Consider the following 27500-nt stretch of genomic DNA (forward strand, 5'->3'; position numbering starts at 1 on the left):
GCAATTCCTATTTTTTTTTAAAAGGCTTATTTTGTATTGATCGTTTGTACCCTTAACTTGCCTCCATGCTTGCCATATTTGGCACTATGTAAGACACATTTCAAATTATCAAAACACTGCATGATGTACCTTGGATACTTGAGCAAGAAGTTCATGTGGCCTGATGAACAAACGTGATGTCAGGAGAAATGTGAAAGTATACGTTCTCTGGAAAAGGGAATCGAAAATATGGTGTGGAATTAAGCATGGTGAATGGTGAGAATTATTTTCTAATAATCATTTTTGCTATATCTGTGGTATGAGAGCTAAATCAATCATTAATGATATTACTATGATAATTGCTTATGAAGTCGTAGAAGTAGTAGCAGAAGCAGAAGCAGTAGCAATAGTAGTAGTGGTAGTAGAAGTAGTAGTAGTAGTAGTATTAGTAGTAGTAGTAGTAGTTGTAGTAGTAGTAGTAGTAGTAGTAGTAGTAGTAGTAGTAGTAGTATCAATAATAGTAGTAGTAGTAGTAGTAGTAGTAGTAGTAGTAGTAGTAGTAGTAGTAGTAGTAGTAGTAGTAGTAGTAGTAGTAGTAGTAGTAGAAGTAGTATTAGTGATAGCAGTAATGGTAGTAGTAGTAGTAGTAGTAGTAGTAGTAGTAGTAGTAGTAGTAGTAGTAGTAGTCATTACACTCACATCGGGGTAGTAGTCTGATGTGGGCACCAAGTGTTGAACCAAAGCCTCCAAAGGACCAGACTGGAGGTTGCCGTTCTGGAATATCAAGGCTTGCTGGAAAGAGAGAAGAGAAAGAATAGGAAAAGAAATGAAATTGATATTACATCCTTTAATTTAATAGTGATGCTGTTTCCAGCACAATTGTAAACAATGTACCCGGCACTTAGGTGTCTCTGTTTGGCCATTGCGACAGTTTGAGTAAATTTTGGAGTAAGTGACGAGCACATATTTACAAGTCTTAGAACCCAAATTGCTATGAACTCATTGTGATGCTCTCAAACCAACGTGTACATATATTCAGGTCTGATATCCGAACGCAATTATGGGCCTAGTTTAACATTGTTGTAATGGATAATATTTTGCGTCATTTTTTTTAGATTTCCAAGACAACAATGAGCCCATAATGATTTGGGCTACCAGACCTGTAAATTAGTGAAAGTCGTCTCAAACCAATGCACAATAATGGCCATTACAAAAATATTGAATCAAGCTCTAAATTGCTTAGGATGTCACATTTGTAAATAGAATAATATAGAGTATGGGGTAGGATCAACGTATATATATATCAAGATATATATATGTGTGTGTATATATATATATAAACACGTCTGATAACCGAATCGATATGGGCTCAATGTTGTAATGGAAATTGTCTCTCACGCCGGGTAGGATTTATCGTATTTTTAAAAAAAAAGATAGATAAAGCTCCCCTTATTCACATCCATATCAAAATTTGAATCCAAGGTCCATCTGAAGGAAAGACTGAAATGTTTGGCACAGTACACTGGATGGAGTGAGCATAGGAGAATAGCGCTTTTTTCCATTAAAAAAAAAATAATTTTTGTTTGTTTGTTTAGGGAACTGGATACGTTTGGTATGAGCAGTGGTTTTGAAAGAGATATTTTTCTTTTAAAAATGTCCAAAATATAATATCAAATAATAATGTTCATATCGTTACTAGCTACCTACACAGGGAGCCAGAAGAACATTATTGGAGTATTCCAGTTTCAGGTTAAAGTGTATACAGGCCAATGTAAGTGTTTGTGAGGAGTCGGCATGAATGAATTACTTACATGCTACTGGTTTCGTTTTACAGGTGGTTGGGCTATTTTTAGTGAAAAATATTTCTGCCATGTTTACAGAGATCGCGAAAATAGTTCATAATAAAAAGGTGGGCGAGGGTGGGTGTGGGTGATCGTGTAAGCATGCATCCGGGGCGTGCGCGCGCGCGTGTATATATATATATATATATATATATATATATATATATATATATATATATATATATATATATATATATATATATCGATAGATGGATAGGTAAGATAGAATAATGGAGAGAGAGAGAGAGAGAGAGAGAGAGAGAGAGAGAGAGAGAGAGAGAGAGAGAGAGAGAGAGAGAGAGAGAGAGAGAGAGGGGCTCCTAATACTTTGTTTTCTAGCCGAGTTTCACTTCAAGTGGAGGTAATCAACAAAAATTCAGGCCATTGCCCTCGCTGGACAAATAAAAACGAATGCTCAGGTCATTTTTTGAAGCGTGACCGAACTTATAAATTCGGGTCAGGGTGATAAGATCCATTTCATAAACAAAAAAGGTGGTGGTTTTCAAAATAGTGGCAAGTATAATATTTGTTGTTGAGCTAACTTGACTAGTAATATACAATAATATTGAGTTCGTCCTCGATTCATCGGCATTTTTGGGGGTTTCCTGCGTACCACGTAACTTTGGTCATGCGTCCATCCAAAAGGATGCGAGCAATGGTTACCAACCCCTAAGATTCTCTCAAAAAATACATAATCTCAAGAGTGAGCAAGAACTCTGGAGAAAGGGAAATATCTGCTCCAATTTAAAAATAACAATAAACAAACACGATTGTCACAAAGTGCGCACGTAAACCGTATGCTTATGTAGCGCAGTTTGCAACCTTGTTTATGTGTGCTATATTCAAGCTACGACACCGATCAATAACCAAACACAATACGTTGATAAAGGTTTTGAAGCTAAATGAAGATATATTTTATTACAATATAACAAAGATATTATGAGATATGAAGATGAAATGATAGATGTCATAAGTATGAAATCAAATGGATGGATGACAAATTGATGGAGATGGTGTGATGATGAATATGATATGAAAGCGATATGAAAATATATAATTAAATCAATTAATTATCAATACTTTACCAAACCGCTACCACATCAGACAATCTCGCAGATAGGTTGCAACCATCACAGTCATACAGGCAACTAATAATTAACTAACTAACTAAACACAATCCAGACGTGTAGAAGAAAGCCAAAAGAGTGTCCTTGATATTCAACAAAAACTGTAAGGTTGTTCTAATATTGTTAATTTGTCTCTTCTTGAAATTGTTCTGATTTCACAGTATTCATAAACAGATCAATTGTTTCTCAATGTTCTGATATTAAAATAAGCAAATGGTTCTTCACAGGTAACTTATAAAACAGGCAAATGTTCAGTTTCTATTAGTGTCAAGCTATGAGCGTATAGCCTAAAGTTGGCTTGTTAAAGCCCAGCCTCCAACGGCTCATTCACTTTAAAGAAAGAAAATGATTTTGTTATAATATGATAATCATACGAATATAACTCTATCTATATTCGAACTCACTTAATATGGGAGTAAATATTATTTTACTTTAACAAATCAATTTATTAATGTTGATTAATATTGCTTTACTTTGTAGATATGAAATAATAATGCTTTATAGCAAGAAACGCTTATTTTCTTTACAACACGAATATATTACACAATTAATTTCATTATCTGATTAATAAATTGAGACTCAAAATTTAAAGTGATATTATGATATTAATATCAAAACACAATCATAATTGTAATCACAACATATTATTCAAAAATCTCACCAGAGCCGAACAGATTATTGAAATCACAAATTAAGTCTACACAAGACTTTAATCAAACTCTACACAAGAGTTAACACAAAACGTGTTTCAGCTCGAACTTTGAGCACTACAAAGTCTACACAAGATTTAATCCAACTCTACACAAGAGTTAAACAAATGAGCCTAAAAGACTCCGCTGTGGTTATCGCTTAGAGACTATGAGCCTAAAAGACTCCGCTGTCTGGTCTCTTTTGAGACAATGAGCCTAAAAGACTCCGCTGAGTGGTCTGAAGAAACTGCTCAAAACTCTGGCATTTATAGGCAAAAATCAAGCAAACGAAGCAAAATTCTACCACACAAACGGATGTTAGCATATCCGTAAACATCTGAAATTCCTTAAAACTCCCCCAGATTCCATAATCATGGACAACAACAACCCATCCTGATACCGGACATCCTCATATCAAGGATAAATAAATTCGTCAGCCCCATAGTTACGAGATATCAATCAAGCCATACCATAACAAAGTCACTCCCGTAGAATACAGGGATCCTACTTTGCTTATAAGTTTACGGAGAAAACAAGATTGATGCCTTTCTCACAATAACACCCACACTACGTAGTTTAATTCAAACTTCCGGGCCATAGGTGCATGATCTGATACGACCTGTATCAACAAAAGAAGGGTTGTTCCGGAGGGATTACAATAACAACAACAACTAATACTACGACGACGTACATCCTGTCGTAAACTGACGCCTACACGGAAGCATTTCGTTACATATCTCCCCCCTAAGACTAAATTTGGTACAACATTTAGTTAGATCATCGAAATGCCTCAAGATCACATCGATCTCGACAATTATTTGGGCTCATGGTTGTCCCTTCCTTCAACAGACAACATCGGCATCACACATCCACACTTCAACTCCACCTTGCCGTGTGTCATGCATTTCGGTGGTTCATGATCCTTGTTTTCGTCAAAACATGGAAGTCGAGGACTCTTAACAGTGGGAGCACGAGTAAATGATCGAATGTCACTTGTCATACTGTCGTTGTTGGAGGAAGCCTGACACTCCGACTTTAACCTAAGCAGTTCAAGCTCTTTCTCCATCAGAGCTTCTTGCCTTTGAGCTCGTGCTCTGCTTATCTCCTCCTCTTCTTTGGCACGTTCTCTCTCCTTCTCTTTTCTCTCTTCATCTTCTTGTAACTGGGCTGTCACCCAAGCACGGAGATCTTCACCCCTTAACTCCAATTTTTCTCCAGGTTTAATTAATCTTTCCACATCCATCTCTAGGACAATTAATCAAACCAATTCAAATTCAAATAAACAAACTTCAATATGTTTATCGACACTGTTGCCGTAAATGTTACTTTCACGTAGAATAAAGTGGTATTACAAGTAACCTTATTAACGATATGCGGTCAATATAGATCCCAAAACAGATTCAAAACAGGCAATTAATACCGATTCCTACACGGAATTCAACATAGACTCAATATATAGAATCAAAACAAATTTACTACAGGTCCTAACACAGAACCAACGCTTCACCCAGATTCCTACACAGAATCAAAACATTGACTTAATATAGACGTATATTAGAGTCAAAACAACTGATTTAATACAGGTCCTCACACGGAACCAACGCTTCACCCAGATTCCCCACACGGAATCAACACAATAGCTTCACCCAGATTCCTCACACGGAATCAACAAAATAGCTTCACCCAGATTCCCCACACGGAATCATAAAAACTATCTTCACCCAGATTCTTTCTCAGAATCAACAAAATAACTTCACCCAGATTCTTTCTCAGAATCAACAAAATATCTTCACCCAGATTCTTTCTTAGAATCAACAAAATATCTTCACCCAGATTCTCTCTTAGAATCAACAAAATATCTTCACCCAGATTCTCTCTTAGAATCAACAAAATATCTTCACCCAGATTCTTTCTTAGAATCAACAAAATGTCTTCACCCAGATTCTCTCTCAGAATCAACAAAATATCTTCACCCAGATTCTTTCTTAGAATCAACAAAATGTCTTCACCCAGATTCTCTCTCAGAATCAACAAAATATCTTCACCCAGATTCTCTCTCAGAATCAACAAAATATCTTCACCCAGATTCTTTATTAGAATCAACAAAATATCTTCACCCAGATTCTTACACAGAATCAACAAAATGTCTTCACCCAGATTCTTCCTTAGAATCAACAAAATATCTTCACCCAGATTCTCTCTTAGAATCAACAAAACATCTTCACCCAGATTCTTTCTTAGAATCAACAAAATATCTTCACCCAGATTCTTTCTTAGAATCAACAAAATATCTTCACCCAGATTCTCTCTCAGAATCAACAAAATATCTTCACCCAGATTCTTACACAGAATCAATACCTTGACTTACTATATGTGCATAGAAAGTCAGAACAAATGATTTAATACAGATCCTCACACGGGACCAACACAATATTCTCCCAGATTCCTACACGGAATCAAATTACCCCAACAACCACCTTCGTTCCTTACAAAAGGGAGAGGGGGGACACTGGAGGCTTTACAGCGCGAGTACCGCTTTCGCGCTAAGTCAGTGATCCGTATCACTATGACAGATGACTGACAACGTATAACCGAACAAGTGAAAATTACCAGAATAACTTGCATTACACCTTGCGTATAATGACAGTCTTATAACCATTAAATGGATACCAATTTGCTTTAAGCTCAAAGATAGTATCTATCTCAAGTTTGAAACAACTCCCTAACCTGTCTCAACAATTGTTTGGTCGCGATGTCTCTTGAATGCACAACAATAAGAATCCCACTTCTGACACCAAATTATGTCACAAAGTGCGCACGTAAACCGTATGCTTATGTAGCGCAGTTTGCAACCTTGTTTATGTGTGCTATATTCAAGCTACGACACCGATCAATAACCAAACACAATACGTTGATAAAGGTTTTGAAGCTAAATGAAGATATATTTTATTACAATATAACAAAGATATTATGAGATATGAAGATGAAATGATAGATGTCATAAGTATGAAATCAAATGGATGGATGACAAATTGATGGAGATGGTGTGATGATGAATATGATATGAAAGCGATATGAAAATATATAATTAAATCAATTAATTATCAATACTTTACCAAACCGCTACCACATCAGACAATCTCGCAGATAGGTTGCAACCATCACAGTCATACAGGCAACTAATAATTAACTAACTAACTAAACACAATCCAGACGTGTAGAAGAAAGCCAAAAGAGTGTCCTTGATATTCAACAAAAACTGTAAGGTTGTTCTAATATTGTTAATTTGTCTCTTCTTGAAATTGTTCTGATTTCACAGTATTCATAAACAGATCAATTGTTTCTCAATGTTCTGATATTAAAATAAGCAAATGGTTCTTCACAGGTAACTTATAAAACAGGCAAATGTTCAGTTTCTATTAGTGTCAAGCTATGAGCGTATAGCCTAAAGTTGGCTTGTTAAAGCCCAGCCTCCAACGGCTCATTCACTTTAAAGAAAGAAAATGATTTTGTTATAATATGATAATCATACGAATATAACTCTATCTATATTCGAACTCACTTAATATGGGAGTAAATATTATTTTACTTTAACAAATCAATTTATTAATGTTGATTAATATTGCTTTACTTTGTAGATATGAAATAATAATGCTTTATAGCAAGAAACGCTTATTTTCTTTACAACACGAATATATTACACAATTAATTTCATTATCTGATTAATAAATTGAGACTCAAAATTTAAAGTGATATTATGATATTAATATCAAAACACAATCATAATTGTAATCACAACATATTATTCAAAAATCTCACCAGAGCCGAACAGATTATTGAAATCACAAATTAAGTCTACACAAGACTTTAATCAAACTCTACACAAGAGTTAACACAAAACGTGTTTCAGCTCGAACTTTGAGCACTACAAAGTCTACACAAGAATTTAATCCAACTCTACACAAGAGTTAAACAAATGAGCCTAAAAGACTCCGCTGTGGTTATCGCTTAGAGACTATGAGCCTAAAAGACTCCGCTGTCTGGTCTCTTTTGAGACAATGAGCCTAAAAGACTCCGCTGAGTGGTCTGAAGAAACTGCTCAAAACTCTGGCATTTATAGGCAAAAATCAAGCAAACGAAGCAAAATTCTACCCACACAAACGGATGTTAGTCATATCCGTAAACATCTGAAATTCCTTAAAACTCCCCCAGATTCCATAATCATGGACAACAACAACCCATCCTGATACCGGACATCCTCATATCAAGGATAAATAAATTCGTCAGCCCCATAGTTACGAGATATCAATCAAGCCATACCATAACAAAGTCACTCCCGTAGAATACAGGGATCCTACTTTGCTTATAAGTTTACGGAGAAAACAAGATTGATGCCTTTCTCACAATAACACCCACACTACGTAGTTTAATTCAAACTTCCGGGCCATAGGTGCATGATCTGATACGACCTGTATCAACAAAAGAAGGGTTGTTCCGGAGGATTACAATAACAACAACAACTAATACTACGACGACGTACATCCTGTCGTAAACTGACGCCTACACGGAAGCATTTCGTTACATATCTCCCCCCTAAGACTAAATTTGGTACAACATTTAGTTAGATCATCGAAATGCCTCAAGATCACATCGATCTCGACAATTATTTGGGCTCATGGTTGTCCCTTCCTTCAACAGACAACATCGGCATCACACATCCACACTTCAACTCCACCTTGCCGTGTGTCATGCATTTCGGTGGTTCATGATCCTTGTTTTCGTCAAAACATGGAAGTCGAGGACTCTTAACAGTGGGAGCACGAGTAAATGATCGAATGTCACTTGTCATACTGTCGTTGTTGGAGGAAGCCTGACACTCCGACTTTAACCTAAGCAGTTCAAGCTCTTTCTCCATCAGAGCTTCTTGCCTTTGAGCTCGTGCTCTGCTTATCTCCTCCTCTTCTTTGGCACGTTCTCTCTCCTTCTCTTTTCTCTCTTCATCTTCTTGTAACTGGGCTGTCACCCAAGCACGGAGATCTTCACCCCTTAACTCCAATTTTTCTCCAGGTTTAATTAATCTTTCCACATCCATCTCTAGGACAATTAATCAAACCAATTCAAATTCAAATAAACAAACTTCAATATGTTTATCGACACTGTTGCCGTAAATGTTACTTTCACGTAGAATAAAGTGGTATTACAAGTAACCTTATTAACGATATGCGGTCAATATAGATCCCAAAACAGATTCAAAACAGGCAATTAATACCGATTCCTACACGGAATTCAACATAGACTCAATATATAGAATCAAAACAAATTTACTACAGGTCCTAACACAGAACCAACGCTTCACCCAGATTCCTACACAGAATCAAAACATTGACTTAATATAGACGTATATTAGAGTCAAAACAACTGATTTAATACAGGTCCTCACACGGAACCAACGCTTCACCCAGATTCCCCACACGGAATCAACACAATAGCTTCACCCAGATTCCTCACACGGAATCAACAAAATAGCTTCACCCAGATTCCCCACACGGAATCATAAAAACTATCTTCACCCAGATTCTTTCTCAGAATCAACAAAATAACTTCACCCAGATTCTTTCTCAGAATCAACAAAATATCTTCACCCAGATTCTTTCTTAGAATCAACAAAATATCTTCACCCAGATTCTCTCTTAGAATCAACAAAATATCTTCACCCAGATTCTCTCTTAGAATCAACAAAATATCTTCACCCAGATTCTTTCTTAGAATCAACAAAATGTCTTCACCCAGATTCTCTCTCAGAATCAACAAAATATCTTCACCCAGATTCTTTCTTAGAATCAACAAAATGTCTTCACCCAGATTCTCTCTCAGAATCAACAAAATATCTTCACCCAGATTCTCTCTCTCAGAATCAACAAAATATCTTCACCCAGATTCTTTATTAGAATCAACAAAATATCTTCACCCAGATTCTTACACAGAATCAACAAAATGTCTTCACCCAGATTCTTCCTTAGAATCAACAAAATATCTTCACCCAGATTCTCTCTTAGAATCAACAAAACATCTTCACCCAGATTCTTTCTTAGAATCAACAAATATCTTCACACCAGATTCTTTCTTAGAATCAACAAAATATCTTCACCCAGATTCTCTCTCAGAATCAACAAAATATCTTCACCCAGATTCTTACACAAATCAATACCTGACTTACTATATGTGCATAGAAAGTCAGAACAAATGATTTAATACAGATCCTCACACGGGACCAACACAATATTCTCCCAGATTCCTACACGGAATCAAATTACCCCAACAACCACCTTCGTTCCTTACAAAAGGAGAGGGGACACTGGAGGCTTTACAGCGCGAGTACCGCTTTCGCGCTAAGTCAGTGATCCGTATCACTATGACAGATGACTGACAACGTATAACCGAACAAGTGAAAATACCAGAATAACTTGCATTACACCTTGCGTATAATGACAGTCTTATAACCATTAAATGATACTCCGCTGTCTGGTCTCTTTTGAGACAATGAGCCTAAAAGACTCCGCTGAGTGGTCTGAAGAAACTGCTCAAAACTCTGGCATTTATAGGCAAAAATCAAGCAAACGAAGCAAAATTCTACCCACACAAACGGATGTTAGTCATATCCGTAAACATCTGAAATTCCTTAAAACTCCCCCAGATTCCATAATCATGGACAACAACAACCCATCCTGATACCGGACATCCTCATATCAAGGATAAATAAATTCGTCAGCCCCATAGTTACGAGATATCAATCAAGCCATACCATAACAAAGTCACTCCCGTAGAATACAGGGATCCTACTTTGCTTATAAGTTTACGGAGAAAACAAGATTGATGCCTTTCTCACAATAACACCCACACTACGTAGTTTAATTCAAACTTCCGGGCCATAGGTGCATGATCTGATACGACCTGTATCAACAAAAGAAGGGTTGTTCCGGAGGGATTACAATAACAACAACAACTAATACTACGACGACGTACATCCTGTCGTAAACTGACGCCTACACGGAAGCATTTCGTTACAACGATATAGAGAAATGTAATGTGATAATTTGGGTTCACTTTTTTTAAAATCATGAGACTAGGTTGTTTAGTAGCATGTTCCTGTCCCGTTCAGTTTGTGGTATGAAAGATTCCGTTTGTCTTGACAATACTACCCTGATCCGCTAAATCATCATCATCATCCTCATCCTCATCATCATCATCATGATCATCATCATCATCATCATCATCGATCAACATCATCATCATCTTCATAATCATCATCATCGAGATGCAAATACTAAATTACTAAACACCCATCTATACAAAATCGTAAGTCCTGGGAGACGAGAATTCAGTAGCAGTAGACGTGAAGCATGCTTAGAACCACACTTGATCCAAATAATGTAAACATCCGGTCTTATATCTGGTCTTCAATCATCAACCAAACAGGGGGCTTATTATGATTATGTGATTATATGACGGCGAAGAACGAGTGAGGTGTAGCCTACTGCTAATAACACTATTTTGAAATATTAAGGAATGAAATTCCTTACATGTACTGATATTAACCAATGATGAAACACAAAGACCCCGTGTTTACTACTGACTTTGTAGCAGGAAGGGGCCAAAACTATAAATACTTGCTACCTTTTGGATAGTACGGTGATCTATCACAAAACATTCTTCCAAATGTATAACTTTAAGCCACGATCCAATTGCCAATAAATGATCAGTAAATTTTAAAAAATTTAAAAAACAAACAAACGCCAACAAAACAAAGTAATACACACACGAAAATCAAGAAAATAAAAGAAAAAACAATTTTCAGTATGAGGCCGAGTTTCTCGCGACCATTTGGAAATTGATCAATTATCATATCATGATCAGCAAATAAAGTGTTGTTCGAAGCGGAGTAATAATCTGAAAAAGTGAATAATATGATTATATGCAATAAACGCAATAAAGCCTATGTTTAAGAGTTTTTGTTAAGATTTGAGTTATTTTGATCGGTAAACAGATTTGAAGGACAAGCTTCTGACGATTTCTTTGTTGTTGTTGTTGTTGCTGTTGTTGTTGTTGTTGTTGTTGTTGTTGTTGTTGTTTTTGTTGTTGTTGTTGTTCAGACTGCTATAAAATTGTCCAACTGGTGTTCTAAAAACAATAGGAGCCTAGAGGCGTCATCTTTATTCATTCGTTATACATATACTTGCTAAAATTCAATCTTCTTATATTTTTTTAAAATGTGGGGACAGACAAAGCACTCTCACTCCAATAAACCTCATAGATAACCGTATGAAGCTGTTTGTAAAATAGTTATTTGTAAAATGGGAAGGTGAATGGTAAAAGCTAAGCATGGGCGGGAATAGAGTAGTTGCTCTTGAGAAGTTGATAGTGGTCATTCAAACCACTTGAAAATTTCATAGAAAACGTAGGAGTCAACTATACTAATATACACGAGTTGGTGGGAAAATGCTCCACCTTATGCTTAGCATTTAGTTCACGATAATGTTTTGTTCTTGTTTGTTGCAGTTGTTTTATTTTTTGTTGTTGGTTTTCTCGGGTTTAAAAAAAAATGTTTTGTTTAGTTAATTTTCGAAATAAACTTAGTTATTCAAAAGGTCGAACCTCCATTCTATGAGTCTGTTTGCTCATAATATATGTCGGGCTAATAAACGAACCCAATAAAGACATTGTTTTAACATTGTAGTAGGCTACGATTTGCTGTTGGTTTGAGCGTAATTCGATTGATAATAACAAGAAATGAAATGAGTGGAAAAGTATTTCCATTGCAACAATAAGACCATGACAATTTGGGTTATCAGACTTGTAAATAAGTATACGTCGGTCAGAGCCCTTTTTAGAACTCCCGAGTAGTCAGAAGTGTCAAGTGTCTCCATCAGGATTCGAACTAACGATCTTTAGAACCAAAGGCAAGCGCCTTACCGCTGTGCCATGGCTCGACTAAATCTTGTGATTCACATAATTTTTAAAAATATAAACCTTATGTCCACGATGTATGAGTTACAAAAAAAAAAAAAAAAAAAAAAACTTGCATGTAACTGATGCGATGAAAATGCTAAGTAGTTGGAAATGTAGCGCCATTGACTCCTTTTTAGGAGAATTGTCGCCCATCCTTTTGGTCCTAACCATTATCATGTCAAGACCAATATAACGTTTAGGTGAGAACTTTGAAACTGAGACTTTTTTCTTCTTTCCTTTCTATTTCTTTGTGAAGGCTTCGCTGGTCTATCAAAAAGATTACATCTATTATCTCACGATACCATCACTAATATTGGACTTAAATACAAGCAGACTTTAACCGGTATGATTTAACTAAAAAAAAAAAAAAAATGAACTCACATCACCGATCTGGTCGTTGAGACTGTTGTTATTGTTGTTGTTATTGTTATTGTTGTTGTTATTGTTTCTGGCCGAGGTGGAGTTGTTGTTGTCGCTGCTGCCAACGTAGCCAGTCCCGGCACCAAACATCTGCGCCAGACTGAGCATTTGAGGAGCCACACTCTCACGATTCTGAAATTGAAAAAAGAAAAGAAAAGAAAATTGAAAATAACTTGTCTCAAAAGTCAAGCGATGTTAAGGGTGGTCAGTGAGTAGCCGGATAAGAAAAAAGTGATCGTGGAAAATTCTGGTCCCGACATTGTGTCCTTTGGTGAGGCACTTGACACACATTACCTTACTCAACTCAGGTGTGAACGGGTACCTCGGCTGCCATCTGTCTAGTTTTTATTTAATGTATTCATGTTTTTATTAATTTTTGTTCTTCTCTGAAGAAACGGTCCGTGTTTGGTATTTTGTTATTTTTTGAAGCAGGTATTTTCAGCTTTGTTTATAACTTTTTCTGTGCTGTAGAGTAGTGAAAATGCTATTGAGATGCTAGATGATAACAAAGCAGTGCTTATATTTTATTTAGCAGGCTCGTTTAATTTCGCACGAATTTTTACAGATATACGTCATGACATTCGGACCTCGAATGGCGCCGCAATTATATCAACAGATACTGAATTTTATCAGTCTTAATTATTTAAAACAATCCATTCTTTGTCGTTGTTAAAAAACGTGAATAAACGATTTGTTTTGACAGTGGAAATCTGCAATGATATTAATCCCAGACATTGGGGCGTCTTGTTAATGGCCATACCTTTCCCATTCCCCAAATCCTATGCACAAAAGTCATGTGAACAAGATATGGAAAAAGAAATCCATTGTTACTGAGAAAGTATAAGGAATATCTCTGATTATTACGGAAATGATAATAGTTAGCTGAATTTTAGGGTAAATAAGGAAGTTCGGATGGTAAAGTCTATGAATGACTTTTTCGTTGAGGGATTGAGTCTAATTGAAATAAAAAAGTAAAGTGGAGACTAATGGAACTAAAAAATATTAAAACTGTCCCCTAACATCATGATCACAAAAAAAAAAAAAAAAAAAAAGAAAGAAAAAGAAAATAAAGACAAAAAAAAAAAACACAAAAAAGTTGAATGTACAAGCGTGTTAAAAGCATACATGCGTCATTCTATTTGGTAAAGAATGTACTGTAGATAGGCCTATACAATAATAATATGTCTTTTACCTGGATAAGTTAGTGCAATGCGCGTAGAGTTTAGGGCATGGTGATCTAAATCCTGATAAGCACTTTATCAATTCAAATATAAAATTTTAAATCTTTATTTCAATCACCAGCTCTTCGATCACTTCTCTTAAAATAGCCAAAGACCCATTATTAGCCTGAAATTGTGCTGTATCTCTGCTCTGAAAACTTTGTTCCCGTGGGACTTCAAACTAAATTCAAGTATATGACATAATAATTCTATCGCATTTTCCGGTGTAATGATGATATAAAAAAATATAGTAACATATTGTACAGGATATAAAAACTTTCTCTGACTCGTGTTTCGGTTTACATCGCAGGAATAACACATCCGACAACGCAAGATCAAAGTAAAAAATGAAACAAAGTAAATCAACAACTAAGTAATTAAAAAGAGAAAAAGCCAGAACCTCCCCCCCCCCCCCCAAAAAAAAAAAAAAAAAAGAAAAGAAAAAAGAAAAAAAAAAACAAAACAAACAAAAACGAAATCAAAACAAAACAAAACAAAAAAAAACAAACAAAAAAAAAACAACAAAAAAAAAACAATTAAAAAAAACAACAAAACAAACAAACAGAAAAAAAAAAAAAAACAAAAAAAAAAACAAACAAAACCAAAAAAAAAAAAAAACCACAAAAAACAAAACAAAACACACACACACAACAAAACACAAACAAACAAACCATTACAGAACAAAACTTGACAAAATATCAATGTAACATGATGTTGATGAAGAGACAAGTCCGGGAAATGGGTACACTATTTTGGAATTGATCAATACGTACCCGATTGAGACCTGCTCCGTGCATGTATAAGTTGTTGGCGAAAGATTAAGTTTTTATTACTCCAGCACAACGCATAAACCACGAATATACATTAGCACTCTTAGAAGTAAAGTTAGAATTAGGAAATAATTACCAAATATCCCAGGAACACAAAAGTCATTGATAAAAGCACAGAATACGATGACGCATGGGAATAACCGATGTCTTATCACAAAGATAAAAGATTCAAAAGTATTTCTTGTTATTTTAACACTGGCCGGTGTATTCTCAATCACAATCACTCTAATTGTAAAGAATAAAAGGGTTGAGCTTGATCAAAAAAAAAATTTAAAAAAATACGCCCCAGATTCCTCACATGACCTATTTCACACTGACTAGCTACACCAAACGCTCTCACCTATAATTATATCGACATTCACAGTTCGCAACAAACACGCGCTGCTTTACAGTAATCAATTATTCACGGACGTCAACGCGTCCACCTTTTAAATACCTTTGTGCGATTTTCATTAGATAGCCAAGGTGTAAAATATTGATCAAGCAATGAAACTTTTATGTCCGGGACTGTTTGAAATAAATTAATCAAACCCAATCACGCAGATTCCTTTTTAATGACCAACAGACTGATAATAAACCTGTCCACCAATGGTTTAGCCGGTCATGAAGTGGTAAGGCTGTCATGGAGACAAATACATAATTTTAAAGTCTTATCAAGCTCTATCCGAGACCGAGCCTAACACAGAGGTTTAGTTTTTAACTTAACCTGGCTTGTGTTGAAATGTGTAATCATTAAAAAAATTAGAGACTTGTACAAGATCCATCGTAATATTTTATTTGAAAATTATCTTGTAATTTTATATAGCGCAATATTAACTAAATAGACACATAGCGTTTTGCTACCGCTTATTATTCCTTTATCAGTTGGATTCGTTTGGCATAGATTGGAGTAATCAATATTATTCAATTACTACTTGTTCTCCTCTGGGTGAGACGTATGGCCAATCACAAATTACTTTCCGTCAGATCTGACTTTGATTCAACAACCGACCATGGGTTGACATGGGTTTCTGAAAGATATGTGACGTGGGCAGCGGCGATGGACGTGGGTCATTTGAGGGTAAAATCAGACATTCCATCAATCAATAAATCTCTCCCCACCTTTTTTTTTTCCCCATTGACGTCCACCCTTTCAGAGTATAAAAAAAAATACATCCCATACCAATGATCGGTGCGCACACGGAACTAATCCCTTTCGTTATCAATGTTTACATATCCGGCTGACAACAAACTCTTATTTCGCCACATACTGCTATACTTCGTGTCCATTATAGGTAAATAACCTGACACTGATTGGTACTTTAGTTGCCCTTATTATCAGTTGACACATTCTCAGAAAGTGATTGATCAATACTTTTACTAGCTACATATTATTTGGTTCCTAACGATAAACAAACAGGTCAACGTCACCAAAACGATACCGGAGAATAATAACTTTTGGTAAGTCAAAGTAGGCCATCCAGTCATCTTCTAAACTATTAAACTAAACAAAAGTAGAACATAAACATAAGAGCTAAATTGCTTGGATAATTTTACTGCTCTACCACATTGACTGTATGTCATTAAAATGTATGTGAGTGCGTGTGTGTGTGTGTGTGTGTGTGTAATTGTGTGTGTGAGGGAGTAATTGTGTGTGTGTGTGTGTGTGTTTGTAAATCAATACTTGATCATATAAATGTTGTTTATGCCCTTTCAAAAATTATCTGAAACATTCAAGTAAGTTGTAAAAAATCAATTAAAAATGTCTTGTATATTTTGTAAAACAGTTGCTTTAGTGAGTTAAAATTTAAATTTAATGTTGCGCAGAGCTAGCTGTCTTCTCTTTAAGATAATGATTATTATATTGTTTGTTTTAGAAAATATACATTTAACCTTTATCTAGATCTACGTACATTCACAATTATTTAAAAACATACACAGGATTTTAATGTTGACGTGCATAGAAAAATATATCTAGTTCAACCTTCTATGTACTCTATCTATTGATTTTGGTAATGACCTAGTTCTATCAGAATATCCGTGATGAAGATGAATTACAGACGCTTCTGTTAAATATCATACATTAAAATATATTGAAGAAAAAAAAACATAGCCAAACCTTCAATTCTACAAAACAATCATATAATTAAACATTGATATTAAAACGAAAGAAGGATGTAATTGCATCTTGGTACAATAATATAACAGGTGAGAGTAACGAAATAAAATCTTATTTTAAACGTTTGAAAAAGTACGGCCCAATATTGAGATTTTGATTTGCTCTGCTTCAAATCAAGAGGTTAAAACGCAAATTAAGGTAACTGGGTTAAACCATTAAACTCGAAACAAATCAAAAGAAAACAAAAACCAGTTTCTTCCCCTGGCCTGTTTTAAGAATCAATTTTACCTATATACGTAAACTATACCGCCCATAATGTGAATAAAAAAAAAAAGCCATAAGAAATAAATAAAATCACGAACCTGTTGAAAAAAAAAAGGAATAGGGTCAACCCAATTTCCGTACACATAGCTGATTGTAAAAGTCACATAGTTAATGTCAAGCAGCCTTTCCTCAAACCCAATTTAACTCCTTTATAAATATGGAGCCCCATTTAATTTCTCCAGGAAAATAAATGGGAGTAGATGGTATGGGCATAGTAACAAGAACGCCAATTAATTGTTAACGGAAGAAACCCGAAATATAAAAAAGAAAGATTGCGCTCTCAACCCTTACCGCAGCATTCCTTCTTCCTTTCTCTAATTCAATAGAAAAACACTCGCATTCCAGGCATACTTGTTCCTACTATCGTATCGGTTGCGGTAGGTAGAGCAAGCAGAGTAAAAAAGCATAATACACCTTCATCATCGTCGTCGTCGTTGCCATTATGATATCCATTGTCGGATGTTTTTGGACGCGGAAGAACCACCCATCCATTTTTAATCCTTGACTATAAATCAGAGCTGAGAAATTTTTATAGCCATCCAACCAAATTAAGCAGTAAACTGTCGTACGTGAACTCTGGAAAAACACGCATAAAAAAAAAAAAAAAATTGGCCAGTAGTAAACTCGTCCTTCAAATATAGATCGAGTTAAACGGCCCTCATTTTGTCAAAAAAAACCCTCTCAAACCTGGGACTTCGTGCAGTCCTTTTCTCCCCCCCCCCCCCCCCCCGCCCCCCGTCTCCATGACGATCTTCATTGAGTATAATATCAAGCACAATAAATACAGTGACAAAAAAGCACATTACCATCTAAAGGAAGAGTTAAATAGTTTATTTTCATTAAATATACAAATGAATAAATATATTGATAAATAAATAAATAAACTCCGCCTCGGTTTGTGGACCCGATCATTCACAATCCATCTTAGTTGGGCAAGACTGTGTTTCGATCACTTGCTGTTGTAATATAATTTGGATATGGTATAATTATTTATACATAATCATTGTTAATTGTTACCCTTAATCTCTTAGTCCAACCTTTTGGTCATAAACGTCATATTTTATCCCTCCACAATCCCGACCCCCCCCCGACCCCCTTCACATTAACAGTTCACTTAAGCGGAAAACGTTTCAGGGATATACGTTTTGTTACTTGTTTTTATTTCGGTAACGATAAAACGTTAATGGTCGTGATTGGACAATGAAAAAACACCGTTAACCATTTTGGCCAGAAAACTTTTACTGGAAATTATTATAATTCGATGACCCTCGACTAAGGGTTCTTAAATATGAAAGTTGTTTGGGTTTTTTTTTGTTTTTTTTTTTTTTTGGGGGGGGGGGGGGGGGTGTCTCAGTTCATGTAAACCTATCTCTATAAAGGGTTTTTTTTTTTTTAATTTGGCCAAAAAGGAAACACTTGTGTTTGTCACAGCACCGGCGTACTTTGAAAAACACGTTTTAAAAAAAATGTCCAGGAAACGAATGCTTCAAATATCGATCGATTAAAGCGAGTCTTATCTTGGGGAAAATATCATGTTTGGGACTTCCTTCACGAAGTCCCAGGTTTGAGAGTTTCTGCAAAGACGAGGACCGTTTAAATCGATCGATATTTAAAGGACGAGTTTTCTGACCAAAATTATAACAGCCTTTTTAAAAATAATCTTTTTTTCCAGAGTACGACAAAGTGGCCATAGGAGGGCACCCCTCAGAAAACCTATTATTAAAATTCCGCAGTGTAATATGACCCCGAAGTCCCGAACGACCCCGAGTCTTGGCGGTTTGACAAAAATGTTGACCACCATGAAAACTAGTGAATGAGAAAAATATCTTCCTTTTATACGATTTTGAATGCCAACAACAATTCAGCCATTGTTGATCTATAAGAGCTAACACCATACCATAATACAATGGGAACTCTTTCCGGGAACATCTTAAGAAACTTAAATTTCAAGGAGATAAAAATAAATGAAAAGGCGCGAATAATCCGAGAGTAACGTCCTCTTTAAAAGTTTAGAGAATTGGTGCAAATACAGATGATTGCCATGCAATACATGTGAGCATATATAAATATATAATATGGCGACCATGTTATCTAAATGACTTCATTACATCACTGTGATTTTAATGCTTACATTCTAAACAGCGGATAATTACAACTTTTAATGTAGCTATTATTGACATACTGAAGTGAAAAGATGTACAAGGAGAAGCTTTACATATGGCGAAAACCTCCTATTTAAAGTCACTTAAAAAAAAAAACACCCAAAAACCAAACAACAGCAACAACAACAACAACAACAACAACAACAACAAAAAGAAAATCCCATTTAAAAAGACCCAAAAAAACAAAACAAAACAAAACCACAGAAAATTAGAACCCTCGAGAACTTTTTAAAATGCGAAACAAAAGTTTGATGGCATAAGGGGAACTTATTGCAGTGCAAAATTAATCGATGATTGAAAGGTTAGAGCGAGAAATCCGATACATCGGCAAATGTTCTGAATAGGTTAAACATGGTTGGAATAAAGGAGATGAACGCGCGGATTTCTGATTTGTTTGTTTTCGTTTTAACAGATTGTCGACAGTTGCTTAAGATAATAAGAGGTACGAGATGGAAGGTGTGAGGTAATGCATTGAAAAGATGGCCACTGTCAGTTACCTGGACATTACACCTCTTCACCCTATCACTTGGTGGCCTCATTTCACGAAATACTTGTTTCTACCCTTTTAAAAAAGGCTACCATTTAAAAGCCCTAGGACCAGTGACAAATGAAGTAGAGGTATGGAGAATGAGGACATAACATTAGTATGTATAACTCTTTCCAGCTGATCTCATTATAATATCATCTAAGACTGAAAATTGAATATAATGCGTTTGGCTAACCTAGATCTCGCGGCTGCCCTTTTCAGTCTTTATTTGGTGTACTATAGCATTTCAAAGAATGTTTTCGTGACCTTTCTGGGCACTGATTTCCATTTCTCCGTTTACTAACGAGTACTCTGACCCCCTCCCCCCCCCCCCCCTCCCCCCTCCCCCCTCCCCCCTCCCAAAAAAAAAAACCAAACAAAACAAAACAACAAAACAAAACAAACAAAAACAGAAAAAAGCCTCATTGTTGTTTTAACTGCGGCTGTGCTCGTAAGGCCAGAGATCACCAGAATTCTTTTCATCTCTTTCCGTCTTTTTATGAGAAAGTGATATAAAATGCGTCTAAGAGGTGTGCATTTTTATCCAATTTGACAGATATTGGCAAGTTAACAACATATCAGAGACACATTGATATGAAATTGATGGCGGATGTCAAAACTCATATTTTCTATTTTATTTTTTGATATGGTTGTCTGTTTACTATCAACGAAAAAAAAGGGATGAATATTTTGCTTTGATAAATTTAAAATCGGGAAGTTAGATTAAAGAATTGAAACCAGATCACTTTGAAATAATTTAGCTGGCAATGAACATTACCTGACTGTTGGGCTGGAATTCTCCTTCGAGTTTCATTTTGATTTTATAATCGATGTCAGAATCCAGATCTCAAGAAATTTAAGCTCAATATTTGAAATACTGGGATACTTAAGCGTGGCTTGTTTAAATTTTCAACACAATTAATTATAATCCAAGAGACTAAAGATAGACGCGTATAGACTTCAACCAAATCATCGAGAAGATTAGATGTAATGTTTGAAGTCCAGTAGGGAGAAAACTGTTTATGTATAACACAATCCGTCTAAGCTTAAGAACTCGGGGTTTCCATTCGCGTATTTTCCTCGGATTCGAAACCTAGCCAGAAATCCCGCCGAAATTAGATACAAGTCACTTCAAATACATCTTTAAGATTTGTCATGAGACAAATAATCTAACGTTTGAAGTCACATCCCAATGACATAACATGAATACAAGTGGTGATTTGTGTTTTGTCTGTTATTTTTCTTTCATTAATTTGTTCATTTATTTAGTAATCCGAGTCCACATCGTGATTTCCCAATTATGAAGAAGTTTCCCTGTTTATTTATACAATGAATGGATGGTGCATAATTACGTGACAAGAGCATCAAGTGACATCTCATTGAGAACACTTGAGTTTGAAGATGACACAATCTAGTCTAAACTCCATTAATTATTGGTCTGGACTGTCTAGTAAACATATCATTCAAACTGAGGCACAAAAAAAAAAAAAAAAAAAAAAAAGAAGCAAAAAAAATAAAAAAACCCAAAAAACAAACAACCCCCTCCCCAAAAAAAAACAAACAAACAAACAAACAACAAAACAAAACATTTTCTTATTTAAGATAACGTTTTGGAAGAATAATTAGATATCAATTTCTGATAAAATTCATTTTAATATGATGTCAATAACTGGTTTATTTATTTATATAATTTTAAATTTTAAGCTGATGAGCGCCCCCCCCCCCCCCCAACACAACAACTTTTCGAAAATTAAAAATTGATTAATTTAATAGACACAACTATATTATCGCCTTTCGTATAAAAACGATGCAGCCAAGATGGTGAACGAACATATTCATTATCAAGTGATCTACTTCTATTGCACCACAAGACTAATCCCAGGGATACCTACACAAATATAGCTGAAGTTTAGATGGACGTTTGGGTGTGGGCGTTTCTTTGAAATCCTACACTTCTTATTCAGAAATAGCTTTCGAAAATAAAAAAAAAGAATTTCTAAAAAAGCGTGGAAACTATTAATAGCCACTACAGAAATCCGTGACGAAACACCACGTCGGTGGTTTTCCTTCCTGATCTCCCCCCCCCCCCCCCCCCCCCTCCTTCCTCCTCCGACCCCTGCTTCATCCTACTGCTTTTTCCGGACTAATCTCTCAAATCTATCTAATCTGGTTAACGCCCCCCCCCCCCCCTCCTTCCTCCTCCGACCTCTGCTTCATCCTACTGCTTTTCCCGGACTAATCTCTCAAATCTATCTAATCTGGTTAACGCCCCCCCCCCCCCCCCCCCAAGTCTCGTCTTTCGCGTTGTGGTTAATTCAATTCCTATTTCCTTTTCTTCCAAGACGGAATGAGTTCAAATCCCAATGGAGAAATAAAGAATAATATGCTTTGGGTATAAAACTACAATTTTTGAAACCGCGAGGAAGATTATAACGCTGTCGTTCTACTCAGGTAGCCACCAACAACAGCACCTCTCCGATCACAACGATCAGGATTTTTGTCTAAGAGGAAGGGGTTGGGACATCAATATTAAATTGCACAAATATTTCTATTGGTGAAGGCGTAAAGAAGGGGTACTAAATATTAACTTTTAGCAACGAGTATCATTGCTTTAAGTTAGATTTTACACCTCTTTCTTTTATCCAAATCAATCCTGAGGTATTGACCCCCCCCCCCCCCCCCCCCGCCCCCCACCACCACCACCACGCCCATTTCTCAACCTGCCGTTAACTGACAAAACGCTTTTTTTTTCTTTTTTTTTTTAAATTAGCTAGAAAATGTTAACTTCATAGACGGACAAACTAAAATTACTAATTTATTAAACCGGATACTTTTCCCTCGAGTTTCAGAATTTTTGAAGAGTTGGGAATCAATGTTAGTGGGTATATGAAGTGAACGTTTTCTGTCAAAAAAAAAAAAAATCAACAAAAACACCCAACAAAACGGTTTACAATTGTCTGATTGTATGTAGTATAGAATTACAACAACACTTGGATTGTTGGGGCTTTTAGGATGGGCTGGAGGGGATGTTGATAATTATACATTATACACTTCACATTGCGACCCTACACAGATTATTGCGGGGGTTTCACTCAGCAATATCGAATTCCAGCAAATTCTTATTATACTGAGACTACCACCCACTCGCCATTCTGTTTCTCTCACTGATGGAAACGAAGGGGAAATTGATGGGGTATTATAATAGAGGCTGCGTCAAGTTATCTTTTCGATTTACGGGAATTTTCTTTATCTGAGTCAAACTGTTAAAAATTAACCAGTTAACAACCGTGCTCTGGAAAAATTGTATTAAAAAATTTGTCCAGAAATTGGTCCTCAAAAAATACAGGATTTAAATCGATCGATTTTTGAATGACGAGTTTTCTGGCCAAATTTTTGAATACATGTGTCATCCAGAGTACGGTAGTTCACTGGTTAAAACGCACATAGTTTTTAGAAGGGATTTCCACGGGTTCACACTCTTCAATGCGCTTCTTAATGCTTTATTTGTTTCCCACACACATTTCCGTTGTATACAATACAGATCGCCTGTTAGACGTCTTCTTTATACTATTCTTCTTATTTAATCTGTCTAGAGCAAGATACTCTTTCACATCTAAATCGAGTGAGGTAATGTTTGAAGTGTGTAACCTCAGGACGCACTGCTAGGGTCATAGTTTTTGCAAACACAGTCACCCATCCGATTACTTAACGTTCAATATAGCTTGACTTTAGTTTATTCACAAAAGTGATAATATTTATCATTTATTCATTTAAGCCATTTGGCCAAACTGTCTTACCATTCCAAGTATTGCATTATCGCAACAAAATAAATACTGCATAGTAAAATGAATTCTATAAGGCCATTGTTCTTATGGAGATATTCTGTATCAGAACTTCTTGACTTTTGACCTTTTGGTATTTTCATAACCTACAAAGGAACAAAGTGGTTGCGGTATCAAAAGAATTACGTTATATTATTAACCATCTAGTCTATACCACCCATTGTCAGCTATTTACCTTAGTTATTAATGGCTTTGGGTGAAACCTATACCTACAGCTTCACAAAGGACCCTCCCGAACAAAATGAATTTCTTTCATGAACCATAAAGTGGATACTGCTGTAGTAGTAGTAGTAGTAATAGTAGTAGTAGTAGTAGTAGTAGTAGTAGTAGTAGTAGTAGTAGTAGTAGTAGTAGTAGTAGTAGTAGTAGTAGTAATAGTAGTAGTAGTAGTTGTTGTTGTTGTTGTTTTGTTGGTGTTGTTGATGATGATGACTACGATGACAATGATGATGATTACAACGACGATGACGATGACGATGTTGATGATGATGATGATGATGATGATGATGATGATGATGATGATGATGATGATGATGATGATATAGCTGTCGTCGAAAAGGAAGAGGAGGAGGTCAGGGCAAGCAAAAGAAAAGGAATAAGGAGGAAGTAAGATCAAGTATGATAAAGATAAGAGGAGGAGGAGGAGGAGGAGGAGGAGGAGGAGGAGGAGGAGGAGGAGGAGGAAAAGGGGGAGAAGAGGTGGACATTGATGATGGTGCTGACGACGACGACGACGACGACGAGGAGGAGGAGGCAGAGGAGGAATAATCGTGGAATGGATAAGAGAGACAGGTGAAAGGAAAGATGAATTATTAGGAAATAGAGTAGAGATAAATGGGTGGGTATAATGAGGTGTATAATGTTATCTTACAGAGTTCACAATATGTCATTATTACTCCTATTCCTTATCATGTACTGACTCTCTCCACCCTTGTGTATGCCCCAAAGATTATGGTATCTTCATAAGGGCTCCACGACCCACGAACAAGTTGTGCCATTATCTTAATTGGCACCAGCTTCTTCTTTCGGCGACAAATCAGTGATGTATGCAAGGTTAAGTTTAAGTTTAAAGAGAGAAAAGGGAAAACAAAAACTACATTAAAAAACCCCCCAAGAATAACAAGAGAGAGAGAGAGAGAGAGAGAGAGAGAGAGAGAGAGAGAGAGAGAGAGAGAGAGAGAGAGAGAGTAAAAATATAAATAACCCAATCTCTCAACCCCACTCCCACCCCCCCCCCCCCCCCCCAAAAAAAAAAAAAAAAAAAAAATAGAAAAAAAAAACGAAAAAAAAACCCCAACAAAATAAGAAAACAAATCAAATAGAAAAAATCCAAACAAAACAAAAACATAAACAAACACAAAGCAAATAAAATACATAATATTTGTTTTCATCTATTAATGTAAACAAAGAAACCAACAACAAAAACAAAACCAAACAAAACCGAAAACAAACAGAATAATAATTCATAATATTCAAAACACAAAAAAAACGCAGCGAGTATCTTCCCATGCGGATGCTTCTACGTACATGCCCTTTGTCATGCCAATGAATCGTTATTTCAGTAATGGAAAACACCCACCCAGTGACTTTTAACCTTTAGGGAGAAAACGATATACATCAACAACTTAGTCGTGGAATCAGGAATCTCAAGATCTTGACAATACAAATTATGGGTGTGATACATGTTGAGTATAACAGACAAACGCAGGTCTTTACAACCTGATGGAAAAAATAAACCCATCTAAATTACCATGGAGAAAGAATTAAAGGAAGCAGGCCTGTCCTGGAATACAGCCACCGCAAAAGCAGCCGATCGCAAAAAATGGAGATGTCTGTGGATGCCCTATGTGCCTCAAGGCCCGAAGAGGATTAAGTAAGTAACTAAATTACTTCATGCTGCCGCAGTCTGTCAAAACAGGTTTGTTTTCTATTTTCTCTCTTTTATTTCTTTTCCTATTTGGCCAGAGAACTGGGGCAACGTGGCTCAGCGGTACGGTCTTTGCTTCGCTAACGAGTTCGATCGCCCGCGGCTGCGCTGTGTGGCCTTGAGCAAGTCATCTTGCTCTAGCTCAATTTGAGGCGCTGCACTGCGGCTAACGCCTGGGTTATTCCAGTCTTCCCTTGGAATAGACCATAGAGACAAATTCCCCCCCCCCCCCCCCCCGAGATTGACTCTTAAAGAAGAATATTCCTATGAAATTAAACCATCTTTCATAAGAATACATCTAATTTTGATTTAGTTGAAAAAAGCCAAAGTATATAGCTTACTAGTCTGAAAAGTGATTAATTACGTAAATTTTCTGACTTTCAGGAGATAGAGGGGAAAATAGAATTTGAATTTTTTTTCTTGTTGCGTGAGTAAAACCTAGCTCTATATAAATTCCCAGAATTATCGTTAACGATTGCACAATAATTACATGAATAGATAATATTGTAACACGCACTTTAGTATAAAATTTCCCAATCCACTAATCATATATATGGCTAATCCAAGTATGTAAGGACAAAGAACACTTAAAAGAAATACGAAATCCTTAGGCATACTTTGGTTACATCTTACAATAATGTGCTGAAACAACGAGTTATTGTTCACTTTCATTATCATTACTTATTCGTTTATTTTGTACTTACTCTTTTTAAATACCTATTTTCATCTTTCAGGGGAAATGTATCTATTGTTTTGTCTATTCCAAGAAAAGATGGGAAAAAACGTCACTCAGGCCTTTGTTATTGTTTTTGCCATCCGCGTTTGTGAGTTGTTCTCATTAAACTGTATTAACCAGACTATAAAAGTTCATGGTTACACAGAGTTTGTGTGTTGGTCCGTTATAGTTCCGGATGGCAATGTTGTGAACTCCTTGGCCAAGCGCATTCTATCTATACAGTTTAGTGAGAATTATTCATAAACATGGATGGAAAAACAAAAACAAAACAAAACTCAAAACAAACAAAAAAACAAACAAACAAAAAACAATAACAAAGACCTGAGTGACGTTAACTACATTCTATCTATAAGTTAAAGGTTACAAATAGTTTTCTGGGATGATACGATTGATCAAGCGTGTAGAACTAATGAGTATTTTATTCAACGCACACCATCGGTGATAATACCTTGTACTTTGCTCAGTTTAGGCATTAACTGCCATTGTTTACAGTACAACTGACGACAAGGGGCGTTGCTATGTTCCCTTCCATTAAGTGTCTGGAATTTATACGTTTCTATTTGCATGCATCATGCCACAGAGTATTGTTATCTCTTCATTTTCATGACATCTTTATTTCACCTGCTCAATATCTGTTTCTATGTCTATGGTTCTGATGCTGAACGACACCCTCCTTTTTTTTTTTCTCAATGATAAATTATATTGAAACATTATTTAATTTGACATACAGCCGCAATCTGTAAAACTTTACGAGTTTGCGAGATTTTGACAAG

At 35.9% G+C, this 27500-nt stretch overlaps 1 protein-coding gene across 8 annotated transcripts in view; it reads right to left on the bottom strand.

Annotated features, from left to right (window-relative positions):
* The window catches only part of LOC144973281 (ras-GEF domain-containing family member 1B-like), a 105524-nt gene that overhangs the window by 12656 nt on the left and 65368 nt on the right, over positions 1-27500 (bottom strand). For 7 of the 8 annotated variants that reach the window (XM_078915536.1, XM_078915537.1, XM_078915538.1 and 4 more), the window contains 3 exons: positions 13024-13194; positions 679-771; positions 130-207 (listed from right to left, as the gene is read on the bottom strand). In XM_078915536.1, the coding sequence (XP_078771662.1) occupies positions 130-207; positions 679-771; positions 13024-13194 (342 nt within the window). Of the gene's footprint in view, positions 1-129; positions 208-678; positions 772-13023; positions 13195-21000; positions 21167-27500 lie in introns of those variants that run through there. The other variant, XM_078915539.1, reaches the window with a different exon arrangement.

The sequence above is a fragment of the Berghia stephanieae genome, chromosome 5 (assembly GCF_034508935.2).
Source record: "Berghia stephanieae isolate SIO BIC M18660-M18661 chromosome 5, UCSD_Bste_1.3, whole genome shotgun sequence".
Lineage (NCBI taxonomy): Eukaryota > Metazoa > Mollusca > Gastropoda > Nudibranchia > Aeolidiidae > Berghia > Berghia stephanieae.